Source organism: Aptenodytes forsteri, unplaced genomic scaffold, assembly GCF_000699145.1.
Source record: "Aptenodytes forsteri isolate BGI_AS27 unplaced genomic scaffold, ASM69914v1 Scaffold97, whole genome shotgun sequence".
In the NCBI taxonomy this organism is placed as follows: Eukaryota; Metazoa; Chordata; class Aves; order Sphenisciformes; family Spheniscidae; genus Aptenodytes; species Aptenodytes forsteri.
In genome coordinates this window covers 945,791-973,288 of record NW_008795036.1, presented here as the reverse complement: position 1 = coordinate 973,288, position 27,498 = coordinate 945,791, and the positions used below count along the sequence as shown (strand labels likewise).

The 27,498-nt window shown below is 36.5% G+C and overlaps 1 protein-coding gene across 4 annotated transcripts; it reads right to left on the bottom strand.

Moving 5' to 3' along the window:
• Positions 1–2,305: 2,305 nt before the first annotated feature.
• Positions 2,306–26,840, bottom strand: LOC103896748. 4 transcript variants are annotated; one of them, XM_009276651.2, is made up of 16 exons: positions 26,762–26,840; positions 25,787–25,855; positions 25,296–25,326; positions 23,138–23,197; positions 22,622–22,702; positions 21,796–21,932; positions 19,778–19,900; positions 18,710–18,752; positions 17,486–17,605; positions 16,540–16,681; positions 14,387–14,432; positions 11,973–12,032; positions 9,752–9,859; positions 7,845–7,941; positions 6,643–6,843; positions 2,306–3,472 (listed from the first exon to the last, which is right to left on the bottom strand). In XM_009276651.2, the coding sequence occupies exons 1-16, from the start codon at positions 26,810–26,812 to the stop codon at positions 3,393–3,395; spliced, it is 1,449 nt and encodes a 482-aa protein (XP_009274926.1). In that variant the 5' UTR covers positions 26,813–26,840; the 3' UTR covers positions 2,306–3,392. The 4 variants fall into 4 exon arrangements, with proteins under 4 accessions (XP_009274926.1, XP_009274927.1, XP_019326912.1 ...); XM_009276652.2 differs by lacking the exon at positions 14,387–14,432 and adding an exon at positions 12,359–12,404; XM_019471367.1 differs by lacking the exon at positions 11,973–12,032.
• Positions 26,841–27,498: the final 658 nt, after the last annotated feature.

The window sequence follows — 27,498 nt, the reverse complement described above, 5'->3', positions numbered from 1 at the left end:
GCTAGGAGAGCGGGCTGCAGGGGATTTTTTCTTTCCCCCGGAGCGGAGAAGGGCCGAGTGCTGTTCTGGTGATGGGTGGCAGGAGGTGTCCCCTCTTCTGCGGTAAGAGTTCTCTGCGGGCAAAGCCGCCTGTTCAACAAAGGCAGGCAACTGATCTTCATGTTTTGCGTACGCGGTAGAGCAGGCCCTTGTTGAGCAGGCGGGCCGTGACAGCTTCCTAAGGTGCGCAGAGACACGTTTTCCACCTTGTAGCCTGACGAAGTTTCTAGACGGAAGCGTCGGTCGCGGGGCGTGCAGGTAGTTTTAAAGTAACCGCCAGTTGTCACTCTCCCTCCTCGGGCGGCATCAGGGTCTCTTACCTTAATGCCTCAGCCAGGGGAACAATTCAGCCAGGTCGCTGAAGTAATTACACGACACTACTGCGATTTGAACCAGCATGGATGACTGCTAAAAGCTCAACAGCGTTTCTTAAGATGTCAGCATCCCATCACATGAGGCACGACACCATTTTAATTACTGGAATTGGAGATGTCTTGGCTCAGGCTTCTTACTTGTAGTAAGTAATAGGACCGCCTTCACGATTTCTTTGAGCCCAGCTACTTTAGCTCTTGATTTGTACTTCATTTCCTCCAACAAGAATGCATTAATAATAACAAATACCAAGATTTGTGTTTGTAGACTTGGGAAACATTTAGAGGAGGGAACTTCAGTGGAGACAAGGCGGAGTCAGCATTAACATCCCAGGTCTCACATGCCGTATCAAACCGTCAGACATGCTGTATCATTTTGTACACCGATACCTAGATCAAATTCACCAGATGGGGCGTGCGGCTTCAAAAGGGGCAATGAATTCCTAAGGCAGAAGGACAGAGCACAGTCCTAGAAGACGCAGGAAGCAAAACAAGAGGAGGACGCTTCCATACCTGTCTAGAACAGACCTCACAATTTACACCGGACGGCAAGTCTTCTGTTGCACATTCGGAACCTTTCATTTCCTGTCAAGTCACCTGTGAAAACCCTTCTCCTTTCCACTTTCTGCCTTCTAAGGAGGAGTACAAGTTCTGCGTTCTTTCTGTTAGAGATCGCTTCTCCGAAGCTCTCCGAGTAAAATGTGTAAAGCTAAGGTAAAGCTAAAAGAAAAATGGATTCTCTCTTGGTTTAATTTTTCTTGCTGTTGCTTAAGTTTTAATTCTGTTAATTCTCTAGTTACCCCAGATGTCTGCCTGGCTGTTGCTGTGAGAAACAATTAAAATGTATAATACTAAATACAGTCAGCAGCATTGTTTAAGCATCATTGGGAAAGAGAATGCCTTTTTTTCTTACTTTAAAATTCTGGTACAAGTAAAACATTATCCTTAAAAACTATTTTGGAACAAACGTACAGTTTCCCATTAGTATAAGAATATACCAGGCCATCACAAAACACAGGCGGATACAAGAACAAAATGATATAGTTCTTTTGCAGCCTCTGTTTGCACCAGGAAAAAAAAAGTTTTAAGGGGAAGATAATTGTACAACTGAATAGACTATGTTAGACATTCTCTCAAAAAACATTTCCAGAAACATACACTTCATGATTTTTGTGCAGTTCAGTTTTCTCAGCTGTCTTTGAGAAGTAGAGCAGCACTCTGCAACATACCATTCAAACCATTTTATATCAGTGTGCTATAGATCCAGAGATCTTTCCATTTTCAGCATGCTCCTCCTGCACCCAAGAAAAAAAAAAACCTACTCAAATCCAAGTAATTTCAACTTAATTTTAACTTTATTTCCATTAGGAATGATTCCACAGTAAGAGAAAAAAGAAGCTGTCCCACAGATGGCCATTTACAACAGCTGAACATTCTGATTTTATTATTTTAATTACTAGAATGTTCTGCACTTTGAAAACAAACAAACAAAAAGATGTTCCTATTCTTATTTTCTGTATTACAGGAACAGAATTCAGGATTTCGCATCAACTAAAAGATGTTTTTACTGATCAAGTTCATCTTCGTTAAGCAGGCATTAACATTGTCCCTGTTATAGAGTAAACGAGCTGTAAGAGCTCTGGTTCCACCTCTGCTTCTGACAAGAACGTCTTTAGAGGCATTCTAGAAATTCTTCACAGTTTCTTTAAAGCAGTGTTTTGTGTTTTAATTTCTTTAATTGCCTTTGAACTCTTCATTCCTGTGTCTGTTCATAGAACGAAACTAACCAATTTTGTTGCTGTTTTCTTTGTTACCTTATTTTTATGGTGTCTTGCATTCCACGATATGAACATGTGAAACCATCAGGATGAGGATTCTCAATTCCATCCAGATCTCCAAAAAAATGTAAGTTAACATTAAAAGGTTCATTTACCATCTGGCACCAGCATGTCTACATTATACCGGCATTTGGCTGCAAAGCTGAAGAGCTTTAATGAGAACCACTGAATGCTACCCAACATCACAAGCAGGAAGCAAATTTTAATTACACAATTTAATTTTAAAAAATTATTTTTTTTTTCCAAGCACGCTAATTTGTAACCATCCAAAACACTTTTCATCATCCTACAAAAGTGGTAGTCATTAATATATAGACCTTCATTCGGTCAAAAACACTACCGCTATAGCTGGAAAAAAATTCACGTTAAAAGAGCCTGAATTGAAGGACAGTATAAGCCAGCTTCCATTCCATTCACATACCGGCGGGGTAAGAGAAGACAAAAGATACTTTCACGACCACACCAGTGCCCCTTAACCATAGTCCGCTTAGATCTCTTGGGACGTATCCCTGAATTTGCAGACGTAGCCAACCTCTGTTGACTTTGCTAAAGCTTCCAGCTATCTAGGATCCCTAAATTGCCTATAATCCAGGAACTTCTCAACTCAGAACTAGACTGACAGCACTGATTTTTTATTATTTTTTTTAATCTTTAAAAACATATGTGGAAACCTATTCATAATCCTTATATGGGCAGGGATGTTTGATTACAATAGCTTTTGAACGAGGCCCAGCAGCCACAGGGAGTGATTTCCAAGTATTTGTCATAGGATGCATTTGTACTGCTGACTGCAGTAGTTCATTCTGTTGATAACGCCTTGTAAAAGAACCAACAATAAGAAAAGATCAGACTGTCAACATATGGTATTTAAAGATATTTAGAAAAACAAGATACCTATTTTAAAAGTATGTTTTAACATGGAAAGAACATGAGCGTTACCACCTTTCCACAAACATAGAAATTTCAGCTATATGGAGAAATAAATAACAAGAATCTCAAAACCAAGTTATTAATTTAATTAAAATAACACTGTACAGTATTTGTACATAGCAAAATCAGCTACATTGAGTTCATGTTAAGTAAAACAACAATCTCAAACTTACAGAAAGTAAACATTGCTATATTAACTCTATTAACTACCATGTCACTGTGTGCTGCCATTGCTTGGTCTTCTCAGAGTTCCACTTTCAGTCAGGATCCTTATAACATTCGGAATATCAATTCCTTAGTTAAAGGCAAACAAACAAACAAATAAATAAAAACAGAAAATAAGTGGTCTGATGATAAAATACTTTTAAAAGCACAAGTTATACTGAAACATTTAGATGCTGACATGAGTTTGGATCTTCTCTTACTAAATGAAAAACATCATAACTGTCAACAATCAGAATGTGCCTGGAAACTGTGAGTGTATATTGCTGTGCACAGCTGTACTGGTTCAGTTACAGGGTCTGCTCTGTCTCCAACTTTCAAAGGTCTGCAGCTGATAATCGGGAAAGCATGACCAGCAGTGCTTGATTTTATCACTGTAACAGTAAGTCAAAGTGTCCTCTTCTGAACACAAGCAAGAAGGCCATGTTGCTTTGATGAAACTAATGTCCATGACTTTAGGTGGGGGAGAGATGAAGAAGAAACACAGGGACTGTTTAAGTGGCAATAATAAACATTCAGCGCCCATAACCAAATGCTAAGGGAAGAATAAGAGCAGGGCAAGTATGCCTGATGCTTGGTGGGGTGTGGGAATAGTATGTTCTCCCAGTCTCAGATCATCTTCAGCTCAGGAAACTTCCCAAGTCTGATAGGGCAAACTTTTCAGTAGCCCTCTTCCAAACACTTGCCCAGTCTGGCTCAGACAGCGAAGACAAGGACACGTAATATTTTTGTATCCACGGTATCCTTTTGCTAGGAGTTCCATAGATCATCCACCTACTATTGCATGAAGAACCATCTCTTTTTGTCCATTTTGAAGTTGGACTCCCATACTGCTACAAGTTTATGGATCAAGAGAGACAGGAAATGATAGAATCCTGTCTGTCATCTCCATCCATTCATGATTTTACAAAAGTCTGTTATAATATCTCAGCCATCTCTTTTCCAGGCCAAAAGGAATCCTAGCTTTCTATTGCTTCTTATATGGAAGATATTCTCATATTTTGTTGCCTTCTCTAAACCTTTTGCAGCAATTAAGTCCTTTATCTAAAATAAGGGAAACAGAAATATATACTCTATGCCAGATACAGGCAAAGCATGAGTTTATGCAATAGCAAAATGATGACTCCCATCTTGCTTTCCATTCTTTCCTTAATTCCTTGTATTCGACATACTCGTCTGACTGATAAGTTGGTATTTCCACTGATCTGATGAGGAGCTTTTGAAATTTGTCAGTCAACCAACACTTTTAACTGTTTTGAATTTGACAAAATTTTGTCATCCAGATGCTCATCCCTTTTTCCAGGTCATTTGTGAAGATACTAAACAGCACAGGTCTTAAGCACAGGCCCACAGTTCTCTACTGGAACTTCTTCTCACTGTAAAAAGTAATTGCCCATTTGCTACCTCTTTACTATTTAAACAATGCAAGGATTTCTCTCTTTTCCCACAGTTAGTTCCCTTAAAAGCCTCTGATTAGGGTACCTATCAAAAGCTTCTTGGAATTCCAAACAGATTATATGAACTGGATCTCCTTTATCTGACTCCTTTGCTGACCCCTTTCAGACTACTCCAGAAAGTCTGTAAGGCAGGATTTCTTATTGCAAAAGCTGTTACTTATTCCCCCCCAACCACTCTAAGCAGATCATATTTTTCCAGGTGTACACTAATTCCTACCTTGTTTTTCTAAACAGTCTCTATTCACCTGTCCGATAGAAGCTGGCAGTTTTAAAGATCACCTGGAATCCGATACTGGTTTTGGCTGGGAGGGAGTTAACTTTCTTCACAGCAGCCTGTATGGCGCTGTGTTTTGGATTTGTGGCCAAAACAGTGTTGATAACACACCAGTGTTTTGGCTGTTGCCGAAGGGTTCTTGCCCAGCGTCAAGGCTTTCTCTCTTTCCCACACTGCACCCTCACAGTGATTAGGCGGGGGGTGGGAAAAAGACTGGTAGGGGACACAGCTGGGACAACTGACCCAAACTGGCCAAAGGGATATTCCATACATCATGCGCAGCAGTAAAAACAGGGGAGGCAAGGGGGTGGAGGTTGGCTTCCAGGGTGGCTGTTGCTCAGGGACTGGCTGGGCATCAGTCTGCTTGTGGGTAAGTGCTGAGCAATTGTCTTTGCACCACTTGTTCCCTCCCACCCCTTCCCTTCCCTTATTAAACTGTCTTTATTGTGACCCATGTGTTTTCTCACTTTTGTTCTTCCTATTCTCTTCCCTGTCCAGCTCCGGAGGGGGGGAGGGGGCAGGGGGCAGTGAGCAATGTTCAGCATACAACAAAACCCTAAAAGAAGAGAAATATACATAAAAGGGAACCACATTTGCCACCCACAAATTTTCAGGTTCCAGAGAAAGCTTTATGGGAGAAATCACTACTATCAGTAACTTAACCATTTTGTTCTGGAAGTCCCTAGGACCAGGTGATATTCATGGAAGAGTTATAACAATTTGCTACTTTCATGGTTTTATGTTGTCAATTTGTTCCAGAACTTCCATTCCAAACAGATACTCTGCTGAGTTGTTGGCATGCATGTGCACACACCCATGCCCAAGGAGGGCTTATGGCATGGATTGCAGTCACTCCAGTTTCTTCTACAGTGAACGCTCGGGCAAAGCATATCTTAAGCTTCTCTACAATGTACTCATTTTCAATGTTCTTTTTTTACCCTGATGATCCTAAACACACTCTGAGAAGCTTAGAAATGTACACAGGATGTTTCTGAAGAAAGGGCAGCGGTTGACTGGAGACATGGGAAGGTTTAGTAGCTGAAACTTACTAGAAACTTGTAAGCAAAAGAAGGACTACTTGTCTCTGATTCATTATTATTTCTATGTTTCTGTGCAAGTACAGTTCCTTCAGGAATCAGTAAAAATTTCTTTGCTGTTGGCATTCCCAAATCACAGACAAAAGATTCTCCTTTTTTCTAAAAACAATATGCTTGATTTTAGTTTACTGTCTCTCACCATACGAATGTTACTATGCACAAGTGAGAAAAGAATTTAAAAAGAAATTCAGCAATTATTAACACCTTCATGGGAAGGCAGCCATTTTGAATTACATTCCTAAACTGGATCCTACAAAAGTTAAAGGGGAAGAAAAAAGTCTCTTCAGCCCTCATTAGTACCTCAAAGTTCTTTGACCCATGTAGTCCTTAGTATTTCACAGAGCTAACAAAATTATGTTATGTATAATTTTATGTATGTGTGTTTGTGTGTGTATGCATGTATACGTGAATTACCTCTGAAAGCTGGATTTGCTGCTGCTATTTTGTGTAGAGTAGCAGTAACTTCCTCAACATCCATATTTCTTACACTGTTCAAAAATTCAGTAGTGATGTTGTTCTCATATGCTGTTTCCGAAGAGCCAGTTGAAAAGTTTTGGGGTTCATCATCTTCATTTACTGATAAGGACTGCTTAGCTGATCGGTTGCTTGAATAATCTTAAAGAAGAGAAATACTGTTTTTCAGTAAGAGAAGATTCTGAAGAGGCTTCTTTACTTATTTCTTTAAACAGGGCTTTTCAAAACAAGCATTTCCAGTCTGGCACAGCAGCATTGCTGGTAAGGTTCACATCTGGCTTTGCTACATTTTCATACAACTGAGAGTCAGGAATGCTTTCTATTTACAGAAAATCCTGGAGAAAAAAGGGTGGGGAGGTGGGTAAAAGCTATTTCCATTATGCTTACAAAAAGGAACTAAGAGTTGCAAGTCTCATATATTGTAGGTCATTGCAATTTTTATTATTAGCATTGTATTAATTGAGGTTTTCAAAAGCTAAGCTTCGTAGAAAAAAAAGAAAATTGCCACCACAAAAAAAAAAAAATCATACAAAATAGCTTCACTAGTATTCTGGGTATTTTTCCTCTCCAAGCATAAGATTGTACTTCCTATGCTTGAGAAAACTAAACATTTGTTTATATCAAGAAGGAAATGACCTCAAAGAAATCCAAGATTCTTTGAAAAAATTAATCAGAAGAACTGAGGCCAAGTAGCTGCAATATTCAGGTATTAAACAGAATTTTCCATCCTATATAACATAATTTTGTTTCCAGTAGCATCTTGATTGCATGAGACCTGCACTAAGCCTCTTCTCCACCAAGAAGGGAAAGAAATTGAGAAAAAAAAAAAAAAAGCCAGAGTTAAACTTTGAAAGCCTCCTTGGAAACAGTTGCCTCTGGACAGAGGAAAGTCAGAGTCGTAACTAATTCAGTTCTTCCCCAAATCCTACAGTTAAGTAGGATGAATGTTTTTGAATAATCTGCCCTTTCTAGCATTTGTAGAGAATGGAAAAAATCCCCAAAACTATTAAATTTACGCTACTTGACCTTGGCTTTGTTCTGCTCGTAAGCTCTGCTTTTAGAGAAGCAGGGAAAAAAGCTTACTAAAATTCATGTTCAGTGTTAAGATTAAAGCACATTCAAGATTGCAATGCTAACATTACCAGTATCAGAGTCACTAATATCTGCTGAAGTCAGGTCAGACTGTTCTGTGGAATGTTCCAATGCTTCTTCTCCATTATATTCAGTATCTAAGATGTCCTACGAGTTTGAAAAAAGTTGTGTTCAGAATTTCATCAAGACAACCTCTTAAAATGACAAACTACAACATTTTTAATGATCACAAAACAAATAAAAGACCAGTATTTCTGCTACCAAATTTGAAAAATCAAATATTTCTTTGAAGATCATACGACTGGTAATGAACTTCCATGCACACACTGATCATGGTACCTCTCTACATCTGAAAAAGCATTATATTAGGCCCAGAAGTTATACTTACAGAGCCTAATTCTCAACCTGTCAGGTCTAAAAAGGAAGCATTTTACACTCAGAATAAAAGATTTAGTTGAAAAATTACCAGCTGAAAGATCACAGTTTAGAATACAAAAATTATTTTTCTATATTAGGCCAAGAAGTTATACTTACAGAGCCTAATTCTCAACCTGTCAGGTCTAAAAAGGAAGCATTTTACACTCAGAATAAAAGATTTAGTTGAAAAATTACCAGCTGAAAGATCACAGTTTAGAATACAAAAAATTATTTTTCTAAAACTAGTAGGTTAGAAGTTACTTCAGTTAGAACTTGATTGTTTTGTAACATGTCAGATTTTGCCCTCCTTCGATACGAGTAAAACACAAAATCCTATATGGAAAAAGCAGCAGGAATAAGGTGAAAGTAAGCTTAATGAGGAAGTAAAAAGCAGTAAATAATTAATGAGAACTATAGGCATAGAATTTATCATGAAGTACTACCTTTGCAGCAGAAAGAAGGCAATAGAGGGAAGATGGAATATGGGGAACAAAGATAAACTTTATTATAAAGTCCTGAATTAAGAAAAGCTTTTGAAGACAAAAGAAAAACAAAACACTTCTTTCTTGAAGTGTCACCTCTGTGATTCTCTCCAGCTTTTTGGCTGGTACTTGCCCACATTTGGCATTATCTACTTAAGCTCACCCTTTAAATAAAAAAGTAGTTAACTAGCTGTAGTAGTAGGATTAGCTGTTGTGATGAATAAGAAGTCTGTTCAGTACTGACAATTCTCCAAGAAATGTTGGGACGGATAAGGAATAATGTTTCCTGTGGCAAATATGTTGAATGGATCACCAACAAGAGGAAAGTTCCTACCATCCCTGTTGACAATAGGGGAATGAACGAAAAATCAAGCATGGAAACCGTGGAGATTATGGAATAACGGAACGTAAACTGGAGGTATAGGGGACGCAAGTGGCAACCACAGCAGCCTCCGAGTACTGCTCAGAACACCTCTATACTATGCCTCTGTAAAGACAAGTCAGTCAAAAGTAATAGCAAAGAGGGGGAAAACTGGGTTTCTAATAGTGTGGGAAGAATGAGACCTCAAAGGGAACGGTCCAAAGAGTAGGACAAAAAAAAAAAGTTGTGTAAGACAGAAAATTAATGTCAATAATGTTTGATTACACGGTGAATGAAGTGAAGGCTGGAAAAGGAAATGGGATACAGAACAAGAGTGTCAGGGAGGTCAGTGGAGATGAGAAAAGCTTAAGTTAGAACTGAAAAGGGGCAAAAAGAGCAGAAAAACTGAGATGTAAGGAAAAGCATGGGGAATAAGAGACAAGATGATTTTTAGTTTCTATTAAAAAAAAAAACCAAACACCCAAGCACCTTTGAAGAGAAAGTTTTAAGACTCCTCAGCAGAAAAGCTGTAAGTTTATCCTATCATCACTACAAAAATTAAAGTATTTAACAGCCAAAACTTGAAATAGTCTCCACAGCAATTTTTTTAAGTATAATTAAACTATCAATAACAAAAACACATAATTACAGGAATCTACAGATTTGTAGAACAAAACCAAAACAAAATGCAAATTACTTTTTTTGATACAGCCTGCTGACGATATTCCACTAGTGCATCTGTAAGAGTCTGTGTAACTTTTAGGATAAATGAAGCATCATCTTCATTCAGTATCTCAAAACTTTGCTAGGAAAAAACAAACAAACAAACAACAACACACAATTAAAAAATCTTCCCTCAGAAAGATTAAAGTTTCAGCATTTATAAATAAAACCTGCAGGAACCTCATTTTTTATGTCTCTATCCTTCTGTCAGACATAGCTGAAGTTACAAAGCAAATAAAGTTTTTACTTTTAATCCCATAAACTGGGGGGGGAGGGAGGGCGGGAAATGGAAGGAGATCCTGATAGAAGGAAGCTGCAGCTACCCAAGACAATCCTTTGAAAACAAATAACTCAAGAATATGCCTGGAAATACATACAGGAAAATGCTTTTCCTTAAGTATATTGATCTCTTCCCAAGATACCTGCATACAAATGAATACGTACAACTTACCTGAGGCAGCGTAGTCATAACCCATTTCTCTAGAAAGTAGCAAAAATCCAGAACACTACTGAATGTAAAAATACATGCCGCCTTGCCCGATACTAACCTCCTTCTTCCCAAAAGGCCTAAGGAAAAGGCAGTCTTTGAAACTCTGAAGCTCTAGTAGGGGAGCAACTTCTACTGCTAATAGCCCTCACAAAGAGAGCTACATGCGTCATCCTCTTGTCTACACTAACAAAGTTCTGCTGAAAACACTTCCACTGGGCACAACGTAACAGAACTGCAGGTCTGTCCTAACAATTCAAACTCTTCTGGATTAGAAACAAACACCTTTAAACACTCCAGACAACGGAAAAAAGTAATAAAAAACTAGCATTATGTTCATATGTGACAACATAACAGGGATTATATTATATTTTTAACACTAACAGTATTTCTCTCTCCTGGTTTGCACAAGTTACATTTAAAGATCTTGTCAAAACCCAGGTGGAAAAAGAAGGTTAAACTTGGGCAAGGATATCTCTGCTATCAGATAATAAAAGAAATACAATTATTTTAATGACAAAGCTGAGCATACTTATTTTCATAGTTAAAAAAGTATACAGTATGAATAATTACTGAACAACTGGAATTATACCATGATATGAACAGCAAGTACAAAAAAGATACTTGTAAAATTACTTTCCACTACATAAGAAGCCTTTTGAATCCAACAACAGAAACACATAATGCAGCTTTAAAAAAAAAAAGACTGTAGATGCTAATATTAAACAATTCTCAAACTTTCAAAAACAGAACGTTGTTCCAATCACATTCCCAACAGTCCTCTTTTGTTGTCGGGGGACAATCATACTAAGCAAGAGGATGCCTCAAAACAAATTCAAGTTTTATTAGCAAGGTGCAATCTTTACACCTAATAATTCCCTATTAAAAAGGGGGAAAAAGATTTTATGATGGTCAATAGTGCTTATATTACCATGCAGTAGCTGAGTCACAGCAACTATCAGTAAAGACTTTCGTACAGTTTGTCACTGATGCTTTTAATAAAATTGCCATTTCTGTATGCAAGACCACAAATGTTGTTGCCATCTAACAACTGGCAACTGTTAGTTTTCCACTCTTATTGATTGCATCTCTGCTGTGAATGTGTACATAATACATATTTTCAACAACTGAACAGAACTCAGGTATTCTGCCTTTACAGAGAGAATAGGTAGGTTTTTGAAGTTTATGTTTTTCAGGGTTTTTTTTTGTTCAAGTATACAACTTGTATTTTATTTCTTAAAAATTGCTTCTTTCCTTTCTGCATATCTCAGATATTTTTCTTCATTCCACTTACTTCCATTATTGAATTACATCTTTCCAAGTTCCTCATTTGAAAATGATAGACCAATTATAAAAGAAAGGAAAAAAAAACTATAAAAGGTCATTTTACTTAAGCACGTAATTCAGGAGTGGAGTTAAGCTATAGTTGAGAAAAATGCATTGATTTTCAATGCAAGTCATTCCTCTGACAGTAAACCAGTACTTTGGCAAAAACTCTGTCTAGAAACTTTAGAATGAATAGATATATTATAAATTCAGTGATATTAATTCTATTCTGAATCCTACTTTCTGACAAAATATGTTGTTAGATTAGCAGACTGCCTACATTTTGGCTTTCATGTTACTTGCTACATTTTAAGCTTAGTATTTCTGTGATTTTTTTTTTTCCCCTCAAAAATTACATTGCAAGTTAAGATTTAACACTCACCAAATAACCCAACAGTTCTTCTTGACTAGTGAATTCTTCAGGATTTGCTGTAAATTCTTGCTGTTTAATATTAAAAAAAAAAAGTCCAGATCTATTATGTGCAGTAATTATAAAAATTACTGTTTAGTTTTAGTTATTATGATTATTCTAGATTCTTGCTCTAATTAAATTGTGTGTGCTTGTATGAAACATATACGTGTGTTTTCATGACAAAGTAGGAAAAGACCTTTACTGCATAGTTTTGCTTAGTAACTTGTAGCTAATTTATTGTCAATATATTAATGTTGAATAAGCAAAAGTAAACACCATTGCCAATCATATATTAAAGTAATTGTTTCCCCAACTATTTGTAAACTGGGGCAACCCATTAATGGAAAAATATTCACCTCAACTTCCTTGTTTTCTTCCTGCGATTGTTTATTGGTCTCGCACCTTAAGATAGAATAAATAAATAAATAAAACAGTATACAGTTGGTTGATCCATCAAAAATGTGTAGCCAGTCAATAACTGATAATCATTTTAAATTCCTGACACTCTACTACTACAGTAGTTCTGACACACTCTGAAAGGTCACATATTATTTCCTTGCAGAAATCCCAGTGGTCCCAGATATCATCATAAAAATTAGTTATGAGGGTTTTTTTAGTGTGATTAGCTAGTACATAAGTTCTAAAACCCAGAGTTAAAAAAAAAGTTTGACATTGGTAGTAAAAGCTCTAAGCTTTTTGTATGCATTGCAGAAAGACAAGGCCCCTGATTACAGTATGATTTTTATCAGTACTTCACAAACTTGCCTTTACAAAAATTCAGCTATAAAAAGAAGTATTTTACAATGTAGCCACAGAGATACTGGGCATACAAAGATTCATATGGCTAAAAGTTACTAACCTGTATTTGTGCTGTTCTGCAGCTACAGCTACTATAGAAGCATTCCATCCCTTTTCAAGCCCAGGAACCAGGGCTGAGGGTGGTTGGGTTTTTTTAATTAACCAAAACCATATGGCTGCCAAGCCTAAGCCCTCCTCTCTCTTGAAATCTTTCTTAGGAATCAAAAGTGTAGAAAAGGAGATGATACATTTAATGAACTCAAAATAAAATAATTTACATCTTTAGATGACTGTGCAGAACTTCACTACAAAGAAATTAGGAGTCACAGAAATTCTCAGACTGATATTGCAGAATCTTTAAGTGGAAACATCATTTGGCTGCTTGCTGTCAATGAGAATGTGATCTTATTCCTTTTAAGAAACTATATATTGAGTTCACATCTCTCAGAAGTCTCAGAAAAATAAACAGTAAAGGAACAAGCTGAAGTCCTAATTTAGTAACTAACTTCCAAATCAGTCTCCCGCTTAAACACCTGGCTGCTCGTAGTTACCCAGGATCTATCTGAACAACTGCATTAAAAGAACAACATTAAGTAATTTTCCAGAGGATGCTGTTCTTAAAACTTAAAGTACAGGACTGCACAATGAGGATCAGTAGGTAGAAATAGACAGCAGCATTTGCAGATGTGGATGTCTGAGCTTTTATTAGTTCCCTATTTTTGATGTTTTCACGAACTAGTTCACTCTCCAGATTAAGAAGCGTTACAGTTCTTTGAAAGCCAGACAAATGAACACGAAGATTCATAAACCTGGACTTGAATGTGGTTTCAGTTAATCCTTTTCCTTAATGGTTGCCCCATGGAGAGGCAGAAGTCCTACAAAAAGACATTTCAGGAACAAGGAAGTTTCTCCTTTTACTGGGTAACAGTAAACAAGCAAAAGGTGTTAGCTCTCCATGTCTAGGAGAGATACTACTGGTTTAAAGATAAGAAACATTCCAAAAGAATGTCATTACAGCAAAACCAAAGAACTAATTGTTGGAACAAGTGTCATATGTTTGGGTTGATGCATGTATTACATCCCTTAGCGAATGCTTTCCTGTGGTTCCTGGTGTTGCACAAAGACGGCTGATGTTGGAGATATCCCCCTCACGCAAAGGCTGATAGTTCAAACTAAACTCACAATACTGTTATTAATAAAGTTATTTACAAACAGCAAGCACAGTTTCACCATTTTAGAACCACACACAATACTTCTTATTGTTCCTCCAGGAAATATTTTGTAAAGATGAACCCCAATTGTTACAGCTATTTACTGATTATCTTTTCCTTCTAAAATCAGTTTATATACCACCCTAATTATCTGACATGAACCCATAACAGAGGGGTTTTTTAAACCACGAGGGAACATTCTTTTTGAACTTGTAATACATGAGGATCATGCCTTAAGGATGACACAGTTAAATACAAAAACTAGTTGCATCTAGAGCAAAATCTGAGTAAACACCATTGCCAATCATATATTAAAGTAATTGTTTCCCCAACTATTTGTAAACTGGGGCAACCCATTAATGGAAAAATATTCACCTCAACTTCCTTGTTTTCTTCCTGCGATTGTTTATTGGTCTCGCACCTTAAGATAGAATAAATAAATAAATAAAACAGTATACAGTTGGTTGATCCATCAAAAATGTGTAGCCAGTCAATAACTGATAATCATTTTAAATTCCTGACACTCTACTACTACAGTAGTTCTGACACACTCTGAAAGGTCACATATTATTTCCTTGCAGAAATCCCAGTGGTCCCAGATATCATCATAAAAATTAGTTATGAGGGTTTTTTTAGTGTGATTAGCTAGTACATAAGTTCTAAAACCCAGAGTTAAAAAAAAAGTTTGACATTGGTAGTAAAAGCTCTAAGCTTTTTGTATGCATTGCAGAAAGACAAGGCCCCTGATTACAGTATGATTTTTATCAGTACTTCACAAACTTGCCTTTACAAAAATTCAGCTATAAAAAGAAGTATTTTACAATGTAGCCACAGAGATACTGGGCATACAAAGATTCATATGGCTAAAAGTTACTAACCTGTATTTGTGCTGTTCTGCAGCTACAGCTACTATAGAAGCATTCCATCCCTTTTCAAGCCCAGGAACCAGGGCTGAGGGTGGTTGGGTTTTTTTAATTAACCAAAACCATATGGCTGCCAAGCCTAAGCCCTCCTCTCTCTTGAAATCTTTCTTAGGAATCAAAAGTGTAGAAAAGGAGATGATACATTTAATGAACTCAAAATAAAATAATTTACATCTTTAGATGACTGTGCAGAACTTCACTACAAAGAAATTAGGAGTCACAGAAATTCTCAGACTGATATTGCAGAATCTTTAAGTGGAAACATCATTTGGCTGCTTGCTGTCAATGAGAATGTGATCTTATTCCTTTTAAGAAACTATATATTGAGTTCACATCTCTCAGAAGTCTCAGAAAAATAAACAGTAAAGGAACAAGCTGAAGTCCTAATTTAGTAACTAACTTCCAAATCAGTCTCCCGCTTAAACACCTGGCTGCTCGTAGTTACCCAGGATCTATCTGAACAACTGCATTAAAAGAACAACATTAAGTAATTTTCCAGAGGATGCTGTTCTTAAAACTTAAAGTACAGGACTGCACAATGAGGATCAGTAGGTAGAAATAGACAGCAGCATTTGCAGATGTGGATGTCTGAGCTTTTATTAGTTCCCTATTTTTGATGTTTTCACGAACTAGTTCACTCTCCAGATTAAGAAGCGTTACAGTTCTTTGAAAGCCAGACAAATGAACACGAAGATTCATAAACCTGGACTTGAATGTGGTTTCAGTTAATCCTTTTCCTTAATGGTTGCCCCATGGAGAGGCAGAAGTCCTACAAAAAGACATTTCAGGAACAAGGAAGTTTCTCCTTTTACTGGGTAACAGTAAACAAGCAAAAGGTGTTAGCTCTCCATGTCTAGGAGAGATACTACTGGTTTAAAGATAAGAAACATTCCAAAAGAATGTCATTACAGCAAAACCAAAGAACTAATTGTTGGAACAAGTGTCATATGTTTGGGTTGATGCATGTATTACATCCCTTAGCGAATGCTTTCCTGTGGTTCCTGGTGTTGCACAAAGACGGCTGATGTTGGAGATATCCCCCTCACGCAAAGGCTGATAGTTCAAACTAAACTCACAATACTGTTATTAATAAAGTTATTTACAAACAGCAAGCACAGTTTCACCATTTTAGAACCACACACAATACTTCTTATTGTTCCTCCAGGAAATATTTTGTAAAGATGAACCCCAATTGTTACAGCTATTTACTGATTATCTTTTCCTTCTAAAATCAGTTTATATACCACCCTAATTATCTGACATGAACCCATAACAGAGGGGTTTTTTAAACCACGAGGGAACATTCTTTTTGAACTTGTAATACATGAGGATCATGCCTTAAGGATGACACAGTTAAATACAAAAACTAGTTGCATCTAGAGCAAAATCTGAGGTCACTTTACATACACCAGGTTTTCTGTTGATGAGAGGAGTTTACAGCTGAGCACAATTTCAGAAGACAAGCATTTTACTATTATAGCATGCCTTTCTTCATCACAGCACACTCTATGCAAATCCAGTGTAGACAGCTATCATCTACATTTTCCTCAGTAAATTTGAAGGGGTTTGGTTTGGGGGGTGGTGGATTTTGTTTGTTTGTTTTACTTTTCTGAGTTGTTGCCTTTGCTGCCTTCTTCAGTCTTGTTGCCTTTGCTGCTTTCAATAGCCTTATTAGGTTCAACCTTCTCATCTGGTTTTGCCTGTTCATTCTGACTTTTTGCCTGCTCCTCTTGAACATTCTTTTCATCTAAAACAACAAAATCAGTATATTTAGTAATGGTTTTCCAATATTTTAAAAGTATTCTTTGCTTAGAATTTGTTTTAAAAATAACATCAATAAAACCTGAAGGTGAAAGTAAGGTGTCTTGTGAAGAAATAAAATTAAAACTGAACCTAAAAATCAAAGATTTGGTTCAGCCATGAAGCACAAGTTTGTATTTCTGATCAGAAATAATCTGAATAATTATAATGCATTTAGACAGAACCCTAATCTCACCTTTGACATTAAGTCTACAACCAAGCAGCAACTTCTGATGTTCCTTCAGTTACATGGTGCTCACTGATTTTTGTATTTAATTCTGGTTTTGTTTTCAAGAAAATAAGCATTAGTCAAATATTTTAGATGTCATTCAAAAAAAAAAAAAACATCTATCCAATCTATTTCCTTTTTATGCTTCTTGTGCTCTAAACAAAGTCTGACATGCAGCTGTTCCCATTTTTTTTTTCCTGACACCAAAGCACAGCTTATGTGCCCAAAAAGAGTCTGTGCCTTCCCCCAAAAATATGCATAGTAAAAATTTCTAATTATGAATCTTGTCTTGTTTCTATTCTAACGTATTCAGCGATGTTAAGTAAAACTACACGTTTTTCTTTGCAAAGACTGGGATTATTCTCTCCTCTGCCACAGACCACAAACCCATCCACACACTGCGCAAATTCATCTTCTATAGCAGAACATAACTATAGGAGCTATAAACAGGCACATACAGAGTAAATAATTCATACATTGGTGAAAGTTAAAAAAAAAGTAAAAAAATAATTTTTCTCTTACCTTGAATAGGGTCTGGTGTTTTTCCATCCTTATTTTTACAATCTGTTTTTTCTTCATTACTAAGTGACATATCCACATGCTGAACTTTAGCTTTTGAAGGGCTGTCATCTGCATTAGGATCTAAACAAACATGCTTGAAATGTAGCACAACGGACATTATCTTGATAAAGGAGGGTTCTAAAACTGCACTTCAATTTCAACTAGTTCTGTTTCTGTGCACTAGTGGTTACAAACATTAAGAATAATTTTATAAGCATTATTCTGTGAAAGCATATTAAATATGACCTACAAATTAATAACAAAGTTTTAAATATTTTATATCCTGGTTATAGTTACATACACAAAAGATGTAAATATTATAAATATAGTAGAATGCCACATAGCCATGTGCAAAATTAGACACATTAATCAATAGCAGAGTAAGACACTGCTAATCTAGATCATTATAGAAATAATCTCATTACTTCTATTGAGCTATTTTAAGACACCATTTACATACTATTATGCATTAAAATTAAGTACATTAGTTTTAACTCAAATCTTTATTTTTCATGAGGGTCTCGTAGCAATTTTTAGCTATTTCCTAAAGTGGCATGCAATTTGTTGGCATGAACATTTAGCTATTTCCTAAAGTGGCATGCAATTGTACTGTCTGTTCATCTGGATGACACTGTACTACAATGAGTTTTGAAAGATTAAACTGAGTGGAGAAGTCTCACAGCTACCATGTTCCTACAATTTTGTGAGTAGCAATGGCTAGTAAAACAGGAAGTTTTCTTCCACAGATAGGAGCTATAGCTACGCTTTAAGAATTCTGTCTGGCTTTCTGGACTGGAAATTAAATACACGCATGGAGCTCCAACCTGCTCCTTTTGCCCAGTTCACCAAAATACTCATGAGTAGTTGGCACTGCAGAGACTACAGCAGTTACCAGATAAAAAGAAATCATAGGTAAAGGATCCTGGGAAGCGAGGGGGACTGGGATGGAAAGAGAGAGAGAACAAAGTCGTATAAAACAGGTCTCTCTAGTTATGTTGCCCCTGGAAAAACTTGTTCATCCATCAAATTTTCAATACAAACTGTACAAAATGCAGCTTAGAACATAAGCGCACACTACAGTTACTGACCAAATCTTTCAATTTGCCCTTAAATCAAGCTGATTTAGATCAAAGGGAGTTTATCCCAATTAGAAATTACAATTTACATCCCACTGAGCACACTTACATTCTTGCCATCTCCTCCTCATTATCGGAGCATCTGTAACAACCTAAACATAAAACCCATTTATGTTAGCTATTTTGTGGATAAAATTATTCCATAGGTATTTCATCTGAGTAAAATATTTATTTTTTTAACGATATGTGACCAGTAGTGTTAAACACATAAGTGTAAATCCCTGAATGGATATTCAAAAAGTCAGTAAGTCAGTTACCTGGACACTTATTTACCACAATTTTTGTTAGAGCTAAAAAAATCAAATAGCTGGTTTCAGAAAATATAGCAGTAAAATTAAACCAGGTTATGCATGCTCTATTTAAAAGTTCCTTAAAGCAAGGATGGATTTGCTATGGATGTAGTGAAACTGTTCCTAGAAAAACAAAACAGTCTTAAAAATATAGATGGAATTAATTATTTCTATATCCATGAACGTAAACCTCAAGTAAAATATACAGTCTTGAGTCAAGAAGAAATTTGTATTAAGTAGGTCAAAAGAAAAAGTTGCTGCCAATAGTCAATTTTGGTTTTCTTTTTATGCAGTGGTTAAAAATGGAGGATATGCAGACAGATTGAATTTGATGATCTGAAATCTCTCCCTTCTAGACCATTCACTCTAGAAGAAAGACTTGATCTTCCAATATTTCCATACTTTTTTTGATTAGAAAAGAGTAAGATCAGTACAGGCTCTCATCCTTGAGCCTAGCTGTGATAGTATCGCACAGAAAGAAACATGGGTCTTTTGTCAGATGGGCAGGACATAAAGAGCTTAAACACAGTAACATTGTGAACTCCACTTTGAAACGAGACATAGCCTATGCACGTTAAGTAGCATTAGCAAGAGATCTTGCCAAGAAACACTGCTTAACAAGCAGGATGTTGACAGATATTGAAATTGATGGAGAAAACAAATTTAATGTATAACATGAAGAACACTAAGCTCCTGAGTAAGCTTGCCATGAATCAGAGTGGTAAGGTACACCTCAAGAAGAAACTTTGCCAGTATCCTGCCCAGATAATTTTTTAATGATTTTTTTTAATAACTATAAAACTTCTGGAATTCTTAGAGAGATGTACCTTTATTTGTTTTCTTCCTTCTTTCTTCTCAATTGTTAATGCAACTTGCCTAACTTTTCTGTTCAGTTCGGAGCCTTTACCCTTAACTTCATCAGATTCTGCTATCTCAGGATAATGTTGTTTCTAGAAAATAAGGAAACGCAAATCCTGAAGTCACACTTTGTCCTACGCAACTCTTTCCAGATCTAGCACAGCTAATAATCATAGAAGGTAAATCAACTTTTACAAATACATAGCAGAACTTATTAAAATGATTATGTATAGAATCACAGAATAATTTAGGGGACTGAAGCCAAATCTTCTGCTCAAAACAGGGTTGACACTGAACGCTGAACTGGTTGCACAGGGCTTTGTCCACTTGGGTCTTAACCTGTGAATACAGAGATTCCCCCATCTCTCTGGGCAACCTGCTCCAATGCTTGACTGCCCTCACAGTGAAACACTTCTTCCTTATATCAAGTACGAAACTCCCCTGTTTGAATTTATGTTACTGCCATGCACCTCCATAAAGGGACTGATTCTGCCTTCTTAATAACCTCCCCTAAGGTACTGGAGGGCTACTATTAGATCCCCCTGACACTTTTTCTGCTCCAGCCTGAACAAGCCCAACTACCTTAGCCTTTCCTCACAGGGCAAGTGCTTCAGCCCCCTGACCATCTTGGCAGCTTTCCACTGGCCTTACTAAATTTCATCAATAACTTTCTTGTCTGCAGTAGCACAAAACTGGACACAATATTCTAGATATGGCCTAACAAGTGTCAAGAACAGGGGAGTAATCACTTCCCTTGATCTACTGGCTATACCCTTGTTAGTATAGCTCAGCTTGCTGTTAGCCTTCATTGATGCCAAGGTACGCTATTTAAGCTGCTTGTCCACCAGGACCCCCAGCTACTTTTCAGCAGAGCAAATTCCAGCCGTTTAGTCTCCTGCCTGTCCCACTGCCTAGGGTTAATCCATCCCAGGTGCATGATTAAAGGTTATCCTTCTTGAATTATTATATTTTATAATATTTAAGAATATAACAGAGATGCAGTTAACAAGCATAAGATTTGGAATTGCGGGAAACAGTTCAAAGTAAACAAGAAATACAAGAGCTGAGAATATCAACACCACCAATACAAGTCCCACTCAGCATATACATCTGAATTAATGACCAGAAACAGCATGATGTTTACGAAGGATATCATTGCAGATACATTGTAATACACCCAATAACAACATTAGCTCTAAAACTGCCTCAAAATGCCATACAAACTCAACAACTTTCTAGGACTTTAAGATACATCGGATATAATACCAACTTTGAGCAGATATTTTATGGAAAGTATCCAAATCCTTTTCAAAATACTGCTTTCTCAGTTTTGTTAAAGCCCATCCTAAACAAATATATTCAAGTAAACATTCAAAGACTGGACAGCCTCATTTCTCTAAACACACTGAAAAAAATAAACAGTTCAAAGCAAAATGTATTTAAGCATTCATGGGCTGACGTGAACATTAAGAGCTTTGCAAATCTCCAGAAAACAGGCACAGAACTTACTTGGTTTCCCCAGCCACAAAACTGGGAATAAAACTTTTTTCCCCCCTCATTCCAAGTCACAGCCTCTAATTGCATGTTCATTTATAGTTACGTTCCTTTTAGTCTAAAGCATCTGAAAGATGGAACTATTTCTTCATTGATCCAGTTCTTTAAGATAATACAAAGCTTAGCCAAAAACCTACTTCTAGTCAATTTTAGCTGTGGATTTCACTATTGGCATTACTGGTCAAGCAAAATAGAATAATCTAAAAAACTTAGTGTCAGCAGTGGACAGGCATACACATTATTGATGAGAAGAATTTTAAATACATTTATCACAAGCATAAACCCAGTTGCATGGTTGCAACAGAAACACACACATTTTCACAAAAGCTTATATAACACTTTTTTTTTTTTAATCATAATATGACTAGCAAATTCTCTACTTCAATTATTACATCCAAAAAAACCCAAAAAAGTCCTTACTCTAAAAACTTACCAGGTATGCCAGTCTATGCTTGGAACCACAAACATGCATGAACATGTTACTCAGTCCTGTTTTACAATGGCACAGTTGGCATTCATAGAGAAAAGGGAAATTCTCTTTTGATCTGTATTCAATTATATAATTAAGTCCTGTATTGATAAAAAAAAAAAAAAGTTAGGAGATTTGATGTTTGCTGAAACAAATAATCAGTGCTAGTTACAAGAGACATTAAAAGGAAACTATTACTATTGCATGCCAAACACACGAATCAAGATTTTCAGAACCATCATTATTTTGTTATCTTATCTTTTGGGTGTCTAGACTTCCTCAACACCAAGGGTACAAAACTGAATTTCTTTAAGATGCCTTATGTTTACCACATAGAACTTGACAAATTTTTTTTTTAAATCACCTAAAAAATTAATAGCAACAATTCTTTTGTAACACTTTAGAAGGGAATGTATTTTAATACATGCCTTGTAGTTATTTTTCCTGTCCACTCCACTCTCCCTTCCCTTCACGGGATTGGCAGTTAAATTGCAAAGAATAGTAACAATCATTTAAGTCAAAGTTCCTTTCTATCATATCACCTTAGATTGTTTCTAGAGTATACTTTCTACCTGTGGTATCTACCCTAATAAAAAATATTCCAGGCCAAATCCAATGATTTTGTTACTAAGATCAGTCACTTTCATACCATACTATAAGGTACTCAGTGTAAACTTAGTAAGATTTTATTACACATTATCTAATTTTACATTTAAAAAACCAAATTACTCAATACTCTTTAAAGATAAACACCACACAAGCAAACAATTACAGTATTAAAAACCCTCACCAAGTGCAGGTTCTGAATCTTTACATGTATTAAGCTGTTCTTCCAAGGTCTGTCCATGAAACCTCTCTGGCTCAGTTTGCACTGTAAGATAAAATCAATTTTATGTAATCCCACATCATCCATCTATCAATCAGTCTTCAAAGTCTCAAGTCACATCATAAAACCCCTCCAAAATGAAATTAACTCCTGAGTTTCACCTTTGGCCTAGAGAAAATATGCCAAGAAATTCACATTCAAGTGAATCCCTGTTCATACATGGCCCCACATCACAAATTAAGTCAGTTATTGAAAAACGTTATCCCCCCAATCTTATTTTTACTCTTTTTATAGCATTTTGTTTGCAAATATTGTTTTAAGTATTATTACAAACTATTACTGCAGATGGAAAATACAATGAACAGAAATGAACTCCCAATGACCTGCTAAGGTCTAGACATGACTTGTAACACTGTACCTCAAAACATTTTATTTCTCCCTCTTTTCTTTTTCTTTTTTTTTTTCATTAAACATTCTTACCATAATCAGGAAGTTTTACAGGTGTTTTCACTTGCTCCCCTGAGCCACTTGCAGTTTTAACTAAATAAAAACAAACCAGAAGTGGAAATAAAATTTTAAGTACAAAAAACAATTTGGTATGATACTGGATTTCTTTAAAGAAAACTCTTTGAGCTTTTGCTGGCATGAGAAAAATAAGCCATGTTTAGTTTTGAAAAAAGTGGTCAAAAAAAAAATTTACACCAAAAAATAACAAAGTTATTTAATGTCAGGCAATTTGACAAAGCAGACAGAGAGGAAGACCAACGAAGCCACTAGTTATCACACAACATGAGTTCAAATACACATCACAAAATTCAATTATTAAACAGTGGCTTAAGCTGTAAGTAATTTTGTCTGTAATTTAATTTATATAGAAGACAACCTTCAACAAGGGAAAAGCCTGACTGATTCACCACGGTGCAAATGTCTTTTATTCTATAATGAACAAAGCTGCATTTCATAAATTTCAGGACTACTTTAATCCAATACATCACAGCAATTCAGTTTAAATCCACTGAACTTGAGGTGCTTAAACTGCCAGCCCACATGCTGCCTGTCAGGGCACTTGACTCAGCCCATAACCTTCCCATCTTTTTGAAAAGTTCTTGCAGCTATCCTCTCCCCAGTCAAATATATTTTTCTATCCACATATGGCATGTAATAGGGCTGGGGCTGCAGAACCTTGAGAAAGGTAAGACAGAGATGATGACATAACATGATCTGCCATTGAGGAACCTGGAGAGAGAACGACATCAGTACGAGATGAGATTCTGCATGTTTGGGATTGGAATGCCAAGCACACAAAGGAAGCAAGTTGCTATTCCTTGAATAGACACTTAATGCACTCACTATAGGACAACAAGAAGAACAGAATTTCAGAAATTCAGAAAGCTCAGCATTTTACTACATGATAATAAATAAATAAATAAATAAAGCAGTACCTGAAACAACGCCAGCTAATGGCAAATTTCATTTTTTCGTCTCTTAAATATCCCTCAACCCTGTTACTCTCCTGTTGCAAGTAGTCTCTTACTAAAACATCAGATATTGATAAGAAGTTCAGCATAAGGTTTACAATAAACCCTAAATAGAAGGTGGGAGTCAGAAGGCTTCAACCTTCAGATATGTGACATCAGAAAGAGTCACATATGCTTTGATTACAGAGATAAATACTCAAGAAAAGTTTTCATGCAGATTAAGTTACAAACTATATTGTGTTGACAACTGATGAAGCTGCCAGCTCATTCCTGCCAATTAGATTTTACTTAATGCTAGCTGCATTACCACCAACCTTCTGAAATGATCTTAATCAAAAGATCAGAAGAGTAAAAGAAAAGAAATAAAGTGTTATGAAGATAAACCTACAAAGACTTTAATAACACAAATCATATTCTGGTCACTAGAACTCATCAAGTTTTTTAGTGGCCAACTAATCCTTTAAAAAAAAAAAAAAAGAAATAGAAAGACATGACGACTATCTGCCGATTCACCTCTGAACATTTCAGAGCATCCATTTCAGCAGCATCCAGCTGCTAAATATTTAAATTTGCTTTACAGTCTGTACAAAAATTCCCAGACTGGGTAGGTGCAATGACTATGTATACTTGGGCCCCAACTTTCAAACCAAATTCTAGGAGCAGTGCACTGTAGAAACCTGTAAATAGAAACCTGTTAGACCTTCATTCCTTCTGGAACTGGACCAGTTCATAAAGACCTGGAGAAGGTTTAATGATATATTAAACCTATTAAAAGTATAAGCTCTTTTAAAAAACAAATATAAATTATATACAGAAAAAAGTATTTCTACATGCTTTAAGAAGCATAGTTTTTTAAAATATATTTTAAATCTTGAAGGTCTCTAAGGTCTTGAATTCTTTAAGGTTTCTCAAAACTTTAATGTAGGTGATTTGTAGTACTGTAGCTAGTGCTTTTTAATAAACTTTGCATACCTCTTGCTCACACTATTGATTGATTTCTGTAGAATTAGATAGTTATGTCATTAAAGAACACAAGACACCTTTTAAAGCACAAGTCTTGAGAACGTCTTTTTCTTGTTTGTTTCATAAACAACTACATTGGGGTGGGGAAAAAGGTATATGTATAGAACAGAGTAGGAAGTAAAAAATCTTGCACTTACCAATGCCGTGAGCTTTCAGTGCTTCTTCAACCTAGCTTTGCAAGTCATCAACCAACAAGGAAGAAAGACAGACACTTAAGATTCAAAAAATAACAATGCAAACATTTTATTATTTATAAAATATGTTAGATTAACACCAACACCACAGATTATCTCAGGTGAATAGATAATTACATGAAACTTGAAAGAGATCTACATCTTTTTTCCTATATTGTCTATGATTTAAATAATTCCATTCTGCATTTATTAACAGCCATGTATTCTCATGTATTGTCTTTACTAATCCAGAATACGAGACACAAAGTTGTAACATTTTCTGATAGGACTAATGTACAAAACTAAGTTCTACTTTATTGCAGTGAACAAAATAGTAAAGCAACAAAACTAGCTAAATATCTGAAACTGCACATTTTAACACTACATTAAAAATTAGATTTCAAACCCATATTCTGTAAAATCTGACAAAAGGTACATTCAAAAACTGATCTTACCGTCTTGTGTTTGAATCCAAGGAAGTGAGTCTGCAAGTTTAATGCAGAAGCACACCAGATTTTGCAAATCTAGGTTAAAGAGAAAAAGTATTTCTAGCATTGCACACAAACCAACAGAAAAAAATACCACCGATATCAAAACAAAACAAATCTCCTACTGAAATGTCAGTATATGTAAGTTCTACAAAAGTACTGTTCCTCCAAAGACAAACTAAAGCAGCTTCTAGATCTTTTCTTTATGAGGCTCCAAGACCACCCAAATACCATGTAATGGGAAGGAATCTCCACATCACAGAAAAATTTCAGATGTCTCCAGAATCCTGCAGCTATCTCATAGCATATTTTTGTGTGAATAAGTAAAGACAGATCCAAGATCTTCCTCACAAACTATTAACCAAGTCTGAACTAGAGGCAAGGCATAATTGTAACAAGCCAGTACACCTGTCTAAGATGAGCCAGTTGTCCTCAGTGCTGCATCCAGACTAACACACTCTCATCAGTTTGGGGCCTGCCTCACTCATGTGCATATGAAGTTTTCCAGTCACAGCTGGTTTATGCCTGGGCCGGTTCAGAACAGGAGCAGATTAGGTTTAAATTCACGTGAATGAACAAAGGCAGTCCAAATATTTTCTTCTCCTCTAAAAAACCCAAGATGCTTAAAAACAACAGCAATAAACCTGAGAACCAGATAAATTAGAAATTTTTTTTTCTGAACAGGAGCTGCAGTTTAATCTTCCACTTTAAAAGAATGCCTTTATTTAGAAACATAATATTATTAAAATTACTCATTTTAATTAGTTAGTTCCTGACATGCATCCAAGTCAAACATGACAAAGACAGCAAAATAGGTTCAACTCCAATGCTATTTATTTATTTTGCTTGAGAGAAAAAAAAAAGTTCACACTTGGTTTATGCCAACTTTGTTCTACCAAAATTATTTCGTATTATTTACAATTTTCAGAAAGGAATACTTACATTGCAGTAGAAAGGGTTTACTTGCTTCTTTATCTCAGCTTCAGGGTCCATATTTGATCTTTAGATGATAAGGAAAATCTAGGCAAATTGCAAAAATATTGCAAACTATTATTTTAGCCTCACAATATCATTCATATTCTTGTTCCACCTATTTAAAGGTCATCCATATTCCAATTTTCATTTGTGCCTCACCTTCAGTTACATTCAACCTTTAAATCTCCAGGCTAATAATCATGTTTTTAACTTGAGATCTAAAGTACAGCGTGGAAAGAAACAATTCTTCTCCAAGAGTTTCCCTCAGGAAACACAAAGCCACTAGAAGATTACGCACACCCCGAAACAAAACTAATCCGAATTTTTTTCAAGCTTCCCCCTTCTTCCCGGGACTGAAATGCACGCATGGGCTGGGACGGACGACACACAGCGGCAACAGCCAGGCATGCACAAAGCAAAGTATGCCTTTGTAACAAGAACACGACGGGGTTTTGTGAAGAAAAGCACACTCCCACTCCGGACCGCGGCGGTGAGGTGGGAGGCGGGGCGAACCTACAAGCCCTACATGAACAGAGGCGAGAGCGCGAGCCAGCCCCCGGGCCGCCCGCGGAGCTGACCCAGCACGACGCGGGGAAGCGGCCTTGCCGACACTTCCAGCTCTGCCGGAAAGGGGACGGACACCTGCTCCAGCAAGGAGCCGGGGAAACCTCCGGGCCGTCACTGCACCCAACTTACCCCAGGCC